At 34.6% G+C, this 15,599-nt stretch overlaps 1 protein-coding gene across 1 annotated transcript; it reads right to left on the minus strand.

Annotated features, from left to right (window-relative positions):
• Positions 1–3,482: 3,482 nt before the first annotated feature.
• On the minus strand, positions 3,483–3,827 carry LOC131604773 (uncharacterized). The gene has a single exon (XM_058877193.1). The coding sequence runs from the start codon at positions 3,825–3,827 to the stop codon at positions 3,483–3,485; it is 345 nt and encodes a 114-aa protein (XP_058733176.1).
• Between the last annotated feature and the right edge of the window lie 11,772 nt (positions 3,828–15,599).

Here is a 15,599-nt window from a genome sequence, read left to right on the forward strand (position 1 = left end):
CTTTTGTGACCTTCTTCAAGAATCTCTCTCTTCATATCTACATCATCAGGAATGCAAATTCGATCACGGAATCTCAGCACACCTTGCGCATCCAACTTAAAGTCACTATTATCAGACTAATCGATTCCAACCATCGAATCTACCAACTTCATGATCGAAACTTTGCGTGTCTATTAGTCGGGATAACTGCAAGTGCACAGTTGTGTCGTGTAGTTTTAAAAGATATCGAATCCACAGGGACTATAAATCGACCTACCGTTATCTAAAGTTACTATGTAAAGTTAAGGCTAATGATATTTGGGTTGTTTCTAAAGAAATGAAAATAAACTCTTAATTCTAAGAATATAATAATAAACGGATATCAGTATGTATTTCATCTAACTTAGGTGATCCGAAGTTCCATTGGCCAGATTCTAATTAAATCAAGAATCTTTACTAACTATGTTATTTAAAAGTCCCCCTCTCAAACTCTCGCTCTATTGATTCAGACTACGATCCTAACTCATAATGTACGCTCTCGCCATCCCACCAGATTTAGAAACGGTTTTTGAAAACATCATAATTAATAAAATGTTCGTTTCATGGAGACGTTACCTACTTAAATCTCCTAGTCTCAAACTCTCGCTCTGTTGACTCGGATCATGCTAGTATTCCCTAACGTACGCTCTCGCCATCCCGCGTCGGGTTTAAAAACACTTTTTGAAAGTAAATAAATTCTAATCAGTTTTAATACGCTTTCGCCATCCTTAAAACTAATGTCCTATGTCTACTATCCAGTTAAGAATCTCAAACTCTCGCTCTGTTGACCTTAACCTTTATTAGTTCTAGAACCTTAAACACTCGTTCTGTTGGTTTTATAACTTTATCAAATTAAATTAGACACAAAACCAGAAACGAGTGATTTTTAATAAAACGTATTTAAGCCAACTTATTTCGGATCCCTACGGTTAAATTACTTTACATACCGACATCTAAATAAATTAGCAAAACATACTTAAAGGAACAAACATGAAATTATAATTATTAAACATGAAATTATAATTATTAAACATGAAATTATAATTACTAACCATGAACATGTGCGTATTTAGATTTGTAATGATAAAACAATATTATAAGAACAAGAAACCAAAATAATTGCAAATAAATAAACCTGGAAGTAAAGCAGACGAAACAAACTTGAATAAAATTAGGAACAGAACAAATCTTGAAACTTGAATAAAGCTTTGAAATAATGTCGGCAAAATTGTGATCCAAGAGTACATAAATTGTAGGCCTAAAACTAATGGTGTGGTAGTTCCTCAATGTGAGAAACTACCACTTTTACAAAGTGATAATTTATGCCTAAAACTATGAACAGCGCTTCCGCGCCTAAAACTTGGATACTTTCAAATGAATGCTCAGACTCTTTTTATAGTGAATGGCAATGGAAGTTACTTTCAGCATCATGTGAGAAGTAGTGGAGATCATGGCGTGGGAAGTTGAGAAAATATAGGAAGACTTGGAATTGTCCACTAAATTAATGGAGAAAGTGGCGGGGTCCACGTGCTTTTGGAGACGGGCGTCTCTTAGTGGGCTTGGAGCTTGGAGACGTGGCAGTGGACTGGAGACGGGCGTCTCCCACTTGGAGACGTGGCTTGGATGATGGGGACGTGCGTCCCTTGATTTGTGGAGGGTGAGACGATCGTCTCCCACTTGGAGACGTGGGGGCTTCAGCTTCACGTGGGCTGGGCCTCGCGTGTTCCACTTTGGATTCCTCTATTTGCACCTCACTTCACTATAGTACCTCCAACTTGGTTCTTTTGCCTTTTTAATACGATTTCTTCTCGATTTCTTTTTCTTTTGCCAAATGCTTCTTGCATAAACATAATACCTGAAACAAAGGAAAATACCAGCATAATACCGTAATAATATATAATTATAATAAAATAACGAAACAATTTATGTTATAATCGAGCCTAATATACGATATAATTACGTGTTATCACTTCACATCCAACTTCAGAGCTTCTATGATACTATCCAGAAAGTCATTATTAATCTTCACCATACCCAACCTAACACTCTTAGGTGTCACCTCACAGACCAAACTCATATCTCGAAATTGCTCAATCAATTCCAATTCCTTAACCATCATTGCCGACATATGCAAAGTCTTTCGGCTTAAAGCATCGGCCACAACATTAGCTTTTCCTGGATGATAATTCAAACTGAAATCATAATCCTTCAACAATTCCAACCACCTTCGATGTCTCATATCCAGTTTCTTCTGATCAAACAAATACTTCAAACTCTTATGGTCACTAAATACTTCAAATTTAGAACAATAAAGATAATGCCTCCAAATCTTCAACACAAACACAACTGTAGCAAGCTCTAAATCATGTGTGGGATAATTCTTCTCATGAACTCTCAACTGCCTTGACGCATAAGCAACAACCTTATCATTCTGCATAAGCACACCTCCCAATCCCATCTTAGAAGCATCACAGTATACCACAAAAGATTCTTCTGGATTTGGCAATATCAAAATCGGAGTCGACGTCAATCTCTTCTTCAACTCGGAAAAACCTTCTTCACACTAAAGATCCCACACAAAAGCCTTACCTTTACAAGTCAACTTAGTCAACGGAAGTGCCAACTTAGAAAACCTTCTATGAACCTTCTATAGTAACCGGCTAGTCCCAAAAAGCTTCTAATCTCGGTAAACGACTTTGGAGTTTCCCATCGCAACACAACATCTACTTTATATGGATCTACAGCTATGCCATCACCTGAAATAACTTGGCCAAGAAAACTGACTTCCTTCAACCAGAATTCACACTTGGACAACTTTGCATATAGCTTCTCTTTCAAAACTCGCAACACTAGCTTCAAAAGTTCAGCATGCTCTGCTTCTGACTTAGAATAAATCAAGATATCATCAATGAACACCACCACAAACCGATCTAGATAATCATGAAAATACAGTTCATGTATTCCATAAATACTCCTGGCTCATTAGTAACACCGAAGGGCATTACAGAATACTCATAATGTCCATAACGTGTCTTGAAAGCCATCTTTTGCATATCCTCATTTTTCACTTTAATCTGATGGTAACCCAAACTCAGATCAATCTTACTAAACACACGAGTACCGACCAATTGATCCATCAAGTCATCTATTCTTGGAAGTGGATACTTGTTCTTGACTAACAACACTGTCACCTTATTCAACTTCCTGTATTCAATACAAAGTCTCATACTTCCATATTTCTTCTTGACTAACAACACTGGAGCTCCCCACGGTGACACACTTCATCTGACAAACTCCTTCTCAAGTAGTTCCTCCAGTTTCTTCTTCAATTCCAACAATTCTGATGCAGACATCTTGTACGGTGCCATAGACACAGGTCTGGTATCAGGTAAAAGATCAATAGAAAATTCAACTTCTCTCTCTGGCGGTACATCAGGAATTTCATCAGGGAAAACTTCAGGAAATTATCGCACCACTTGCAACTCATCTATTATAGCTTGATTCTCAATAGACAACGATGCCACCAACGCGAACACTTTCACTTCTTCTTTCATCAACAGGCGCAACTGTCTAGCAGACAACAATTCAACACCTTCTTCTTCAGGAGTAAAGAACTTCACCGATTTGTCATAACAATTAATATGACCATGGTTATACTCTAACCAGTTCATACTAAAAATCACATCCAAACCTCTCAACGACAAGCAAACGAAATCAACAACAAAGTCTCTGTCGAAAATCGACACGGGACACTTTAAACACACAAGAGAAGTAGTCACCGATTCCTTAGCTGGAGTATCGACGACCATCTCTCCATTCATAGAAGATAACACAAGACCCAATCTTTCAACACAATCAGCAGAGATAAAGCAATGAGTAGCACCAGTGTCAATAATAGTAATTAAAGGAGTGCTATTAATGAAACATGTACCTCTGATGAGTGCATCCTCATTAGTGGTTTAAGTTCCAGACAAGGCGAACACCTTTCCACTAGCTTATTCCTTCTTGGATTTCTGACACTTACTTCCAATGTTCCCCTCTTTACCACAGTTGAAGCAAACCATCTGCTTATGCTTGCATGCAGGTGGCGCATGTCCAAGCTCACCACAACGGAAACACCTCATGGCATAAGCAGTACACACATTACTCTTATGAGCATCTTCCCCACTAGTCCTCTTGCCCTCAGTAGCTTTCTGCTTACCCTTGCCAACTGGAGTATCATAAGGCTTGCCGCGGCCTTGTTGGTTCTTGCCTCGCTTCTCACTAATAACCTGATGATAAGCATTGTTGTCCTCCTCATAAATCCGACAACTATCAACCAAATCAGCAAATACACGAATCTTCTGGTAACTAATCGCCTTCTTGATTTCTGGGCGCAACCCATTCTCAAACTTGATGCACTTCAAAAATTCACCAGTGGGTCCATCATAATGCTAATAGAACTTAGCCAACTCACCAAACTTAGCAGCATACTCAACCACAGACTTATTCCCTTGCCTCAACTCAAGGAATTCAATTTCCTTCTTTCCCCGAACATCCTTAGGAAAGTACTTCCTCCAGAACTCCCTACGGAACACAACCCAAGTGACCTCCTCACCATTAGCTTCCAACCTCTCACGAGTCTCCAGTCACCAATCATCAGCCTTGACTGCTAGCATATGAGTCCCATATCGAACCTTTTGATCTGGAGTACAATCCATCACACGAAAGATTCTCTCAATCTCCTTCAGCAATGTCAATGCGCCATCAGGATCATGAGTAGCCAAATTGGAAGGTAGCCAAATCGCGAGACGCAGCATTCTCACCAACGTTCGGCTGATGGTCCAAAGCCTAAATCATAGCCTCCAATTCAGCAGCAATTGCGGCATCATTCCTCCCAACCATCTCAACTCTTCACTACCACATAAAAAGCAATTAGAACTAAATAACAATACTTGATTGTTAGACCATACTACGACATGACACTTGGCTGGACGGACCGGCCGGCTCTGATACCACTAATTGTAACACCCCAAATCTATCCAACGGTTTAATAACAAAATCAGAGTGCAAAATCTCAAAATAACAACATACTTGAGGCGTCACATTTATCGACTTAAAAATAATTCAAATAAATTCTCATTAAACAGATACATAGCATATATCCAAAGGGAGAATTCATAACCAATGAATCTTCAAAACAATGCAGCGGAATCAAAAACTCATAAACTTATAAGTAATAGCATCTTTGTCAACATAAATAAAACAGCTAAACAACTTCAAAAGAAGCAAATTATAATCCAACTTAAACATGACGAAAGAAAACAAGACAAGTGTCTATCCCCCCGAGTGTTATGTATCAGAGCAATGGACACCAACTCGAGCTACTAACAATAAACAGCTACTCAACATCGTTACCTACATGTTACCAACAAAGGGAAACATTCAAACAGAAGGGGTGAGATATAAAACAGTATAAAGGAACGTATGATAATACTTGTAGCAAAGATAAGATCATAAACAATTCACCACTTCCCATCTCAAGGCAACTTGCATCACAACAACAATATTAATAATCAATCATAATAACATATTCAATTTCACAACTAAATCATCCACAATTACAACATTCACTTCATAATCACAATGGCAAACAAATGCAAATCAATACGCGACTCAACATTATGCACATGCATTTCATACCATTTGGAGTAAAACTCCCATCGTCTTTATTGCCTCTTGGGCCATCGTCACTTTGTTATTTTCAGGCCATCGTCGCTTTTGCCATTTTCAGGCCATCGTCTCTTTTATGCAATGGATGCGACTCAATGATGCACATCCACAAACACAACATTCATAATACATAACAACATCGTCTAAACATCATCATCAATGATGCCAAGACAACATCGTCACTTCTCAATCACGTCACTATGTCGTATCATCATACAACATTATTTCACTTCGCAATACATCACAATATAGGAAAATACAATTCAAGAAAAGTTATCAAAAATCATTCCAATCATTCTCATTAGATAGACATTGATTTCAGCTTTACGGAGGTTCAAAAGGTGCGTGAAAAGGAGTTACGGATCAAAAGATACAGCAGTTAGAAGTTTCAAAATGTTTTTGACAGCAAAGTTCGCTTAGCGGGCTTTAAGCACGCTTTGCAGAACTAAAAACAGAAGCGAACACTTTCGCAGCTCCGCTTAGCGAGCCAATCTCGCTTAGCGGACCAGGGGTCCCTTAGCGGATGTGCGATTTTACAGAAAAATAACTGCAAACACAGTTCTGCGAAAAAGTTATCCCACATCTCAAAATCACTTCCAGTCAACAAATATAACCAGAATTGAACATCCATTAACAACAATCATTATCAAAAACATGTTTAGAAGCATAATTTCATGGAATCTAGAATAAACCCTAAGATTCCAAATCATGAAATTGAAAGATTAAACACAAATCAAACATACAACATCCACCCATATTAATCTCTAACAGGTTCATCAAATACTCAGCAACATTCATCAATCTCAACAATCATCAACATCATCAACATTGCAATTTTCACATGAACATGGTTATTAAGCATATAATCAAAATCCCCACCATAAACTACCATCATACAAACCCTTATCATGAAAGAATCTCACCCTTACCTTAGGTTTTGGGTTGAAGACAATTCTAGCTTCAATTTGGGATTTGACCTAGATTTCTCTCCTCTTCCCTTCTTTCTCTTCTTTTCTCTTCTTTCACCAAATGATCTTCTAATTCTATTTTCTCAATTTCCCTTGTTATGTTTAACTCACTAACTTATTATTACTAATGGGCTCTAATTAGCACCTCTCATTTACTAGCACTAACACAAAGTTATGCCCAATACCATTAGTCTCATTATGCTATTACTACTAGTTTCTAATAAAATAATATAAAACACCAATTAGTCACGTAATTAACACATAAATCACAAAACATACAATAAAATAAATAATTAAACTAAAAACGGGAATTACAGTACCAACTCTTTTATCCTTTCCGGACATACCGGGTCCATCTTCTAGACAGATAACCTGCAAAAAGTCTGTTCTCTAAGCTTTCAAGCCCTCTCTCTGAGCTTGGGACAATTCACTAGTCTCCGCGAGAACTAGCACCCATTGCCCCTTGATACAAATGATGCATGTGCAACTCAACAACAACATATGCAAATTAAGACCATCTCTCAATCTTAATAATATACGCATACCACAATAATCCATCACATATGAATTACCCACCAAAAGTTGCACAACATGCATCAAGTAATCATCCATAACAAGGTACATTCAAATAGCATATATTCATTTGTACTCAGTCATGAATCATATATAATATACCATACCAACACATAGTATTCACATTCCATCAAGCCATAACACATATTCACATAAATACAGGTTATTATACAACCACATCATAATTAAGTCATTAAAAGCCAACAATTCTAGTTCTATCATGAAGATAATTTTATTCGCTTCTTAATGCTTCGAACGGCACATAAAATGGAGTTACGGATCAAAAGTTTTGCCCTTTGAAAAATCACAAATCTGGCAATTTTCGCCCAGCGAATTCATTCGCTCGCCTGACGAAGAATTTCAGAAACTTGGCCACATTTTTCCCCCTTTCGCCCGCTGGTCTCGCCTGGCGAAGGCATTTGAGCAAACGCTCGCCCGGACAAACAGAACACTCTCCCGGCGAATCACATCAGTAGGAAAAATCCTGCTGCGATTTCAGCCCCTTCCAAATCAAAACCCAATACCAAAATTACATGTTATAGGTCCAAATACTCCAATCAAACACTAGACTATCACCATACAATAACATCGTGCAAATTAGCAAGTGATCCGCAATGTATCTCCTTAATTGAGACACATGGAACACATCATGCAAATTAGCAAGTGATGGTGGCAAAGCAGTCTGATATGCCACTTCACATACTCTCTCGGAAATTTGATACAGACCAATTAAATGCAGCGTCAACTTACGCGACTTCAAAGCTCTACCAATACCCGTTATCGGACTAACCCTTAAAAACACATGATCATCCTTCTCAAACTCACTTGCTTTCCTCCTCTTATCATGATAACTCTTCTAAAGACTCTGAGAAGCCTTCATTTTCTCTTGAATCAAGAAAAGAAAAACAAAAAAAATACTCTTCCGTAGATGCATCTATAGAAGTACCTTAGTTTCAGAAAATAGTGGTGCTTCCATAGATGCATCTACGAAATGCCCTAACATTCATCTCTTCCATAGATGCATCTACGGAAGGTACTGAAACTCTGAAAATCAACAATGGCGTAAGTCCACTGTTCAATCACTCAAAAACTAGATTTTTGTGCCTAGATCATACGTTTTAAACATCAAACAACACCTACATTGTCTCAAAACTATATTTCTAAACCTATCCAATCATTTCTACACCTAAATATTGAATTCTAATTCGACTTTACAAATACTCTAAAATAACTCGAAAAGTCGAAAACTTATCGATTAAATAGAGTTTTGAACTTGATGGAATGTGTTGATACTTTATGTTGACAATGTCGGCCGAACTCGGGAGAAAGAAATTAGAAGTTTGATATTTAGGGTTGAGAGAGCTTGAGAGTTTGAGTGTTTGAAATGTGAAGAATGAGGAGGGGGGGTATGGCGCGAGTTATAACGTCAAATGTTTCCGTAGATGCATCCACGGAAGCTTCTATATGTGCATCTACGAAACAAAACAATATTAAACAAAAAAAATGTGCTTCTAGAGATTCATCTATGAAAACTGGAGGGCATTTTTGCCAATTCAGTGGTGTGTGAGAGATGCATAGGGTAGGCTAAGAAATTCACACTTATAAATAGAAAACTAATGATGAATAGAAAAACAAATTAAATTCCCTTAAACAAACACATAGTGTAAATTTGATAATTTTGCTCCTTTAGCTATCAATTCTAATTCATAAACAAAAGTATGGCGCCTCATTTTTACCATTATGAAATTCTCGATAAAAATGTATGTATAAATATATTAGAATTTCTAAAATTCTCGATAAAAATCTAAAGGATTGTACCGGAAATTTTAAAATTTCTGATAAAAACCTTACTATTCACAAGATTTCCAATAAAAGTGTGAAATTTTCGATATCGCTCTAGAAGTTTTGTAATTTACGCAAATTCTGAGTGAATTTTGAAAAATGATTGAAAAATTTACAAAATTAATAAAGTCAATTCATTAAATTTACGGAAGTGTCAAATTTAAATGTGAATTTGGTACATTCCTTTTTCCATTCAAACTAGCGTGATACCCATGCGTCCGCACAGGTACCCGTTGTGGCCGTGTTATTTTGTTCAATATAGATATTATTCTAGAGGTAAATGTCATAAAACCAGATGTGTAAAATATAGAAATTTCTTTTTAATAGGTTGGGGAAAGTTTGGGATATTTTCATGAATAAAAATTATTTTCCCGTTAATATTCAATATTTCGATCATTAACTTCATGTTCTCGTAAATATTTAATATATTTATCAGTAATTCATGTTCTCGTTAATATTGAATATTTTATTCAGTAACTTCATGTTCCTGTTAATATTTAATATTTTGATCAGTATCTTCATACTCCCACTAATATTCATTATTTTGATCACTAACTTCGTATTCCTGTTAATATTCCAAACTTGTTCCCGTTAATTTTCAATATTTTTATCAGTAACTTTATGTTCCCGTTAATATTCTTTATTTTGATCAGTAACTTCGTGTTCCCGTTAATATTCATTATTTTGATCAGTAACTCCATGTTCCCGTTAATATTCATTATTTTGATCAATAACTTCGTGTTCCCGTTAATATTCCAAATTTGTTGCCGTTAATATTGAAAAAATTTATCAGTAACTTCATATTCCGTTTATATTTAAAACAATTATCACTAACTTCGTGTTCTCGTTAATATTCAATATTTTGTCAATAACTCCGTGTTCCCGTTAATATTTATTATTTTGATCAATAACTTTGTGTTCCCGTTAATATTCAAAATTTGGATCAGTAACTTAATGTTTTCGATTATATTAAAAAATTTGATAAGTAACTTTGTCTTCCTTTAATATTCAATATTTTAATCAATAACCCCGTGCTCCCGTTAATATTCAATATTTTAAATATTAACGGGATATTCGTGCATTCGCACAGGGACCAGTGTGGTACGCTCATTTATTTTAATATTCAATATTTTGATCAGTAACTTCATGTTCCCGTTAATGTTCAATATTTCGATCAGTAACTTCATGTTTCCGTTAATATTCAATATTTTGATCAGTAATTCATGTTCTCGTTAATATTCAATATTTTATTCAGTAACTTCATGTTCCCGTTAATATTCAATATTTTGATTAATAACTTCATGTTCTTGCTTATTTTGTTCAATATTATATTTTTTTTAAAAGAAATTGATGTAATTATTATTATGATACAATTCGTTCAGCAAAGATACATAATAAAATTAAAAATGAAATTGATAAAGAATAGAATAATGAAGTGTTATTTTATTAATATGCAATAAAAATTGAAAAGATCAATAAAGAATATACAATATCGATTGTCCAATGCAATATAAACTTAGTCACATTTACTTTCAACGTATTAACATTGCTTCCCGTTAATATTTAATATTTTAATTGATAACTCCATGTTCCCGTTAATGTTCAATAGTTTGATCAATAACTTCATGTTTCTGTTAATATACAATATTTTTACCGATAACTTCATGTTTCCGCTAATATTAATATTTTGATCACTAACTTCATATTCCTGTTAATATTCAATATTTTTATCAGTAACTTCATGTTCTCGTTATTAGTAAATTCATGTTTCCATTATTATTCAATATTTTGATCAGTAACTTCATGTTTCCGTTATTATTCTCAGTATTTTTATAAGTAACGTTATGTTGTCCTAAATATTCAATGATTAATGATAATAAAATAATTAAAAATATTTCATATTATCATATAATTTTGATATTATTTAATTCATACATTATTTATGTATTTATTATAGATCACAATACTATACTTTATAATCATATAGAAAACTAAACGAAACAAAACAATACTATACTTTATACTCGTCACTAAACAACACTAATAAAAAAACATAAGGTGAGTTGTGTATGAGTTGAATAGTATTGTAGAGAAATAATTATTTACTAAAAATAAATATTTACTATAATTGTTTAAAATTAATTGAGTAATTCAATATTTTTGAAAATTGAAAATAATATTAATTCAATTTGTATAGTTAGAAGATTAAAAATATATTTAATTCTATAATTTAATGTTATTAATTGATAAATGTTTCCTTAAAAAATAATGCCAATTATTTAATATGATTGATTAGAATTAATTATGTAAAACAACAATTGATTAAAATTAATATGATTGACTTTTCCTTTCCTCAAAATAAAATATTTATTAAAAAATATGAGGTATAACTTGATGACTTTTAAACTTGATTTTCATTGCCAAAAAATTAAGTGGGGGTAAAAAGTCGGTGTTATGTCTAAAAAAGGGCGGGGAGAATTAAATAAATAAGTATTTATGACTCTTAATATATCATATTTATATAGTTTAAATAATATAATATAAATACATGTTAAGAAATATAAAATAAAAATTAGAGTAATATTTATGATAATTAATTTAAATAATTGTAACTAATTATTTTATAACTAATATGTTAATTTTTTATTTTCTAACTAATATGGTTATTTAAAAAAAAAAAATAGAGTATATATAAATAAGCATTATATAAAAGTTGAAATGTTAGCTGAATAACAAAACACGTGTATAAGTTTTTTTTTTTTATATAAATAATATCTGGATCACTATTTTTATAAAAACATTTGTTCCCCGTTTATAAAAATAACATTGTCTATATTTAGTTTTTTATATAATGTTTTATAATTTATTTTAATTGAAAGTAACATTTAATATTTTTAAAATAGAAAAATGAAATATATCGTAGATATTAGAAAATATTAAAAGATAAAAAATTTATTATCATTTAAAAATAAAAAGAATAAAAAAAGAAACAAATCAAATGCATATTATATTATTGTTTCGTCGATTTTGTTGTCTAATAACACTATTACATTAACAAAATGCTAAATATAGACAAATTAGTAGACCTATATGGATAATTATATTAAAAATAAATTATTTTTTAGTATACAAATAAATCTTATAACTATTAAATAATACACATAAAAATTAAAATTTTATAATTAGTTGTTCATCAAAATATAACCCATCATAGCAAGTTATTTGCAATCTTATCTCCATCCACTCATAAAAATATATTGTGTCTCCCCTTCATTGGTCCGTTTAATATTTTTCTCGTATTTAGATAAGTAGTACATATTTATTAAATCTGTAACACCCCGTACATATATGTCTAGAATAATATGCGGTAATGTTATTTATGGTACAAGAAACATACAAACTAGGTGAAAGACCAGAATTGAAAAAAACTGAATACAACATAAATCTTAATTATAGAGTATCCAAACAGTCAATACGAAGGAATAGCTCTTTGCATAGGAATACTAAGGTTCAAACAGTCAATACGACTTCAATCATCCTACGAATACTTCGGAATGACACTAGTTTCCATTCATCTAAATACCCAACACCAAGCGTAGTTCTGTGGTATCTCTCGGGGTTAGACGAATCATAACTAGTACGAACCTTAGGCTACAACACATCTCGGTTTCACTTGCTTCAACTGTCGCCTAGCGTAGTTCTAGGACTCATTCACAGGTTAGCAAAAACGGGAGTATAGTAGCTCTTCCCCTAATCGGGTATCCAACTTTTTCCAACTAGAGACTGACATCTTTACTCTTCCAACGATTCTTTATTGGGTAATTCACACACAACTTACGTCTTACCGAAATGACTTAGAGTGAAACATCGCGCTCATCCAAGTACTTCCCACATCACAATAACCAGGAGATTTAGATTACTTCGCTAAAATTCCCAAAAGTCTTACATCTGACAAGTTCTCAAAACATATCTGCCACTAGCATCACGATCGGACAACAAATTTCTAATAGCCCCAGACTTCATTCCATCTCAGAATTCCTTATTATAATCCTACTCAAGTTCTTCACGAAATTTACTCCAATACTATTTGGATCCAGATGAGGTCTCACTTCGCCCCATCGGATCTCAGAAACTCCTGACGTCTTAGATCTCTACCATGAACAGGTCGTCAACTACTTCGGCTTAAGTCGCTTTGGATCTTACGCGTCCTCGTGGTGGCTCCACCACGATCTCATCTATCGCATATACAACCAGTGAGCTTGCCAGGCTCAATGAGTGGATACTACGATAGTAAGAATCGGGCGAGCAACACACACATGTGAGGGAGAAGAGAATTGCTAGTGATATCTCATGGCAGGGACAAGAATCGACCTGCTCTGATACCAACTGTAACACCCCGTACATATATGTCTAGAATAATATGCGGTAATGTTATTTATGGTACAAGAAACATACAAACTAGGTGAAAGACCAGAATTGAAAAAAACTGAATACAACATAAATCTTAATTATAGAGTATCCAAGAAGCTTGTCTTCATCATTGCACAGCGGAAAGGTAACTTCTACAGAGGTCTTCCTGCCTTCTGCACATCTGCAGCTTCGAAACCGATCATCTAGCAAATCTAACACTTATAACCTGTTCCTGAAAAAATAAATAATTGGAATGGGGTGAGATTACTAAATCTCAGTGAGTTCCCCTATCTTACGGGTTCACTCGGTTCTACAGGGTGCATGCATCATAAACAGATTCACCTAAAATCCGGGGTTATGCCTCACGTTTAGGTGCAAATACAAACAAGGGTATCACCACAATTGGAAGTCCCTTAACTATCCAATGAGGCATTCAATAAAATAACAATTCACAATATGCAAATTCACATCCTTATGTGAGGAATCAAGGAGTTATACCCATCTGACTAGGCTACCTCTGCCACGTACCCTCGGTGAGTATCCAAGTACATATATGTCGAAAGACTTGCACAAGCACACCGCACGATGAATTCGGGTCATTCCTATACGGAATTCCACCCGAGATGAGTTAAGTTGTACCATTGCCAACGTGGCATTTACAACCTCATCACCAAGCACGCCAGTGAGTTACCAAGTGGGAAACGCCATTAAAGACTCCGGTCTTGCTTCCACTGCAATGGTATTCATCCTCTGTACGCAGGTGAGTAAACAGGTGCAATATGTCCTTTTCGACGTACAAGCCCACCGGGCGAAAGCCTAGTAACATTGTCTAATTGACGTTACTAGAGGCAAGTAATTCAGTGATTGCCTACGTGGCATCACCCACTTACCATACTAATCACGCAGGTGAGTTACCAAGTGGGAAACGCCATTAAAGACCCTCACTTGCTTCCACCGTAATAGTAGCTCAGGTAACGCAAAATATACGGATATAGACACGTATATACAACAGGCATAAAAGCCAAATCATCCATGGTATATAATACATATCACAAACGCCACACGGGCTACCAATGGGCATCCACATAGTGGGTAAACAGGATTTACTATCCTAGTAGTACGGTTATACTCCGATTCACGCATATTCAACCAAGGCAAGTTCACAAAAATCAAGCATCCGAACGTCCAACCGGAACGACGGGAAAACAATTTACATTGTATTATATGCACATAATATTAGACAAAATCCATCGCATAAACATCATGTCATTTGTACATACTCGTCACATGTGAGTTAAATACGTTTCGATCATGGAATATATTAAACATAATCAAACCATATAATTATTTAGAACGTACATGGACACACATTAGTCTCATAACAAAGAGGCTTCCGATTCCCGACATGGAACGGAACCGCACTCGGGGAATTAAACATATCATTCTTGATTCTATAAATGTTAATCCAACATCATGTAACTAAAAGTCCATTTGCCATAACTTTTAAATCAATTAAAAGCATTATATCTAAGCATATTCATAAAGATCATTAAAAGACCTTTCCAACGCTTCCGACCGGGCTTCGTTTCGAGTTACGAAACTCAAGATATGATCAAAACAATAAAAGTCATTTTTCTTTCAGTGAGCAATCGATTTACAGTATATGCAAATCGATTTGCACCTGAAGCAGAGTCAAAAATGACATATTTTCCTGCATAATTCAGTCCCAAAGCATTCTAATACATCCCTAAGGTTCCCCAATTGACCAAATTCGAATCTCATCATGTAATAACAACACAAGACATTAATTAGCATAACAATCAATCATGTTTCATCATGAAATCAAACATGCATCATATAATCTCAATCTAAACCCTTGATCATACAATTTCCCCCAATTCCTACCAAAGTTTCTAACTAATGGAACTCACCTTGACCAAAAGGAGGTTAGGACATCATCCATGCATCAATAGAACTCCCACCATGGCCAAAGTTTCACCTCCATCAACAACAAATCTGTAACCCCTTTTCTCCAATTTTCAGCATGAACATCCAAGTTTCAAACTCACTTTTCTC

The sequence above is a fragment of the Vicia villosa genome, linkage group LG5 (genome assembly GCF_029867415.1).
Source record: "Vicia villosa cultivar HV-30 ecotype Madison, WI linkage group LG5, Vvil1.0, whole genome shotgun sequence".
NCBI classification, from domain to species: domain Eukaryota; kingdom Viridiplantae; phylum Streptophyta; class Magnoliopsida; order Fabales; family Fabaceae; genus Vicia; species Vicia villosa.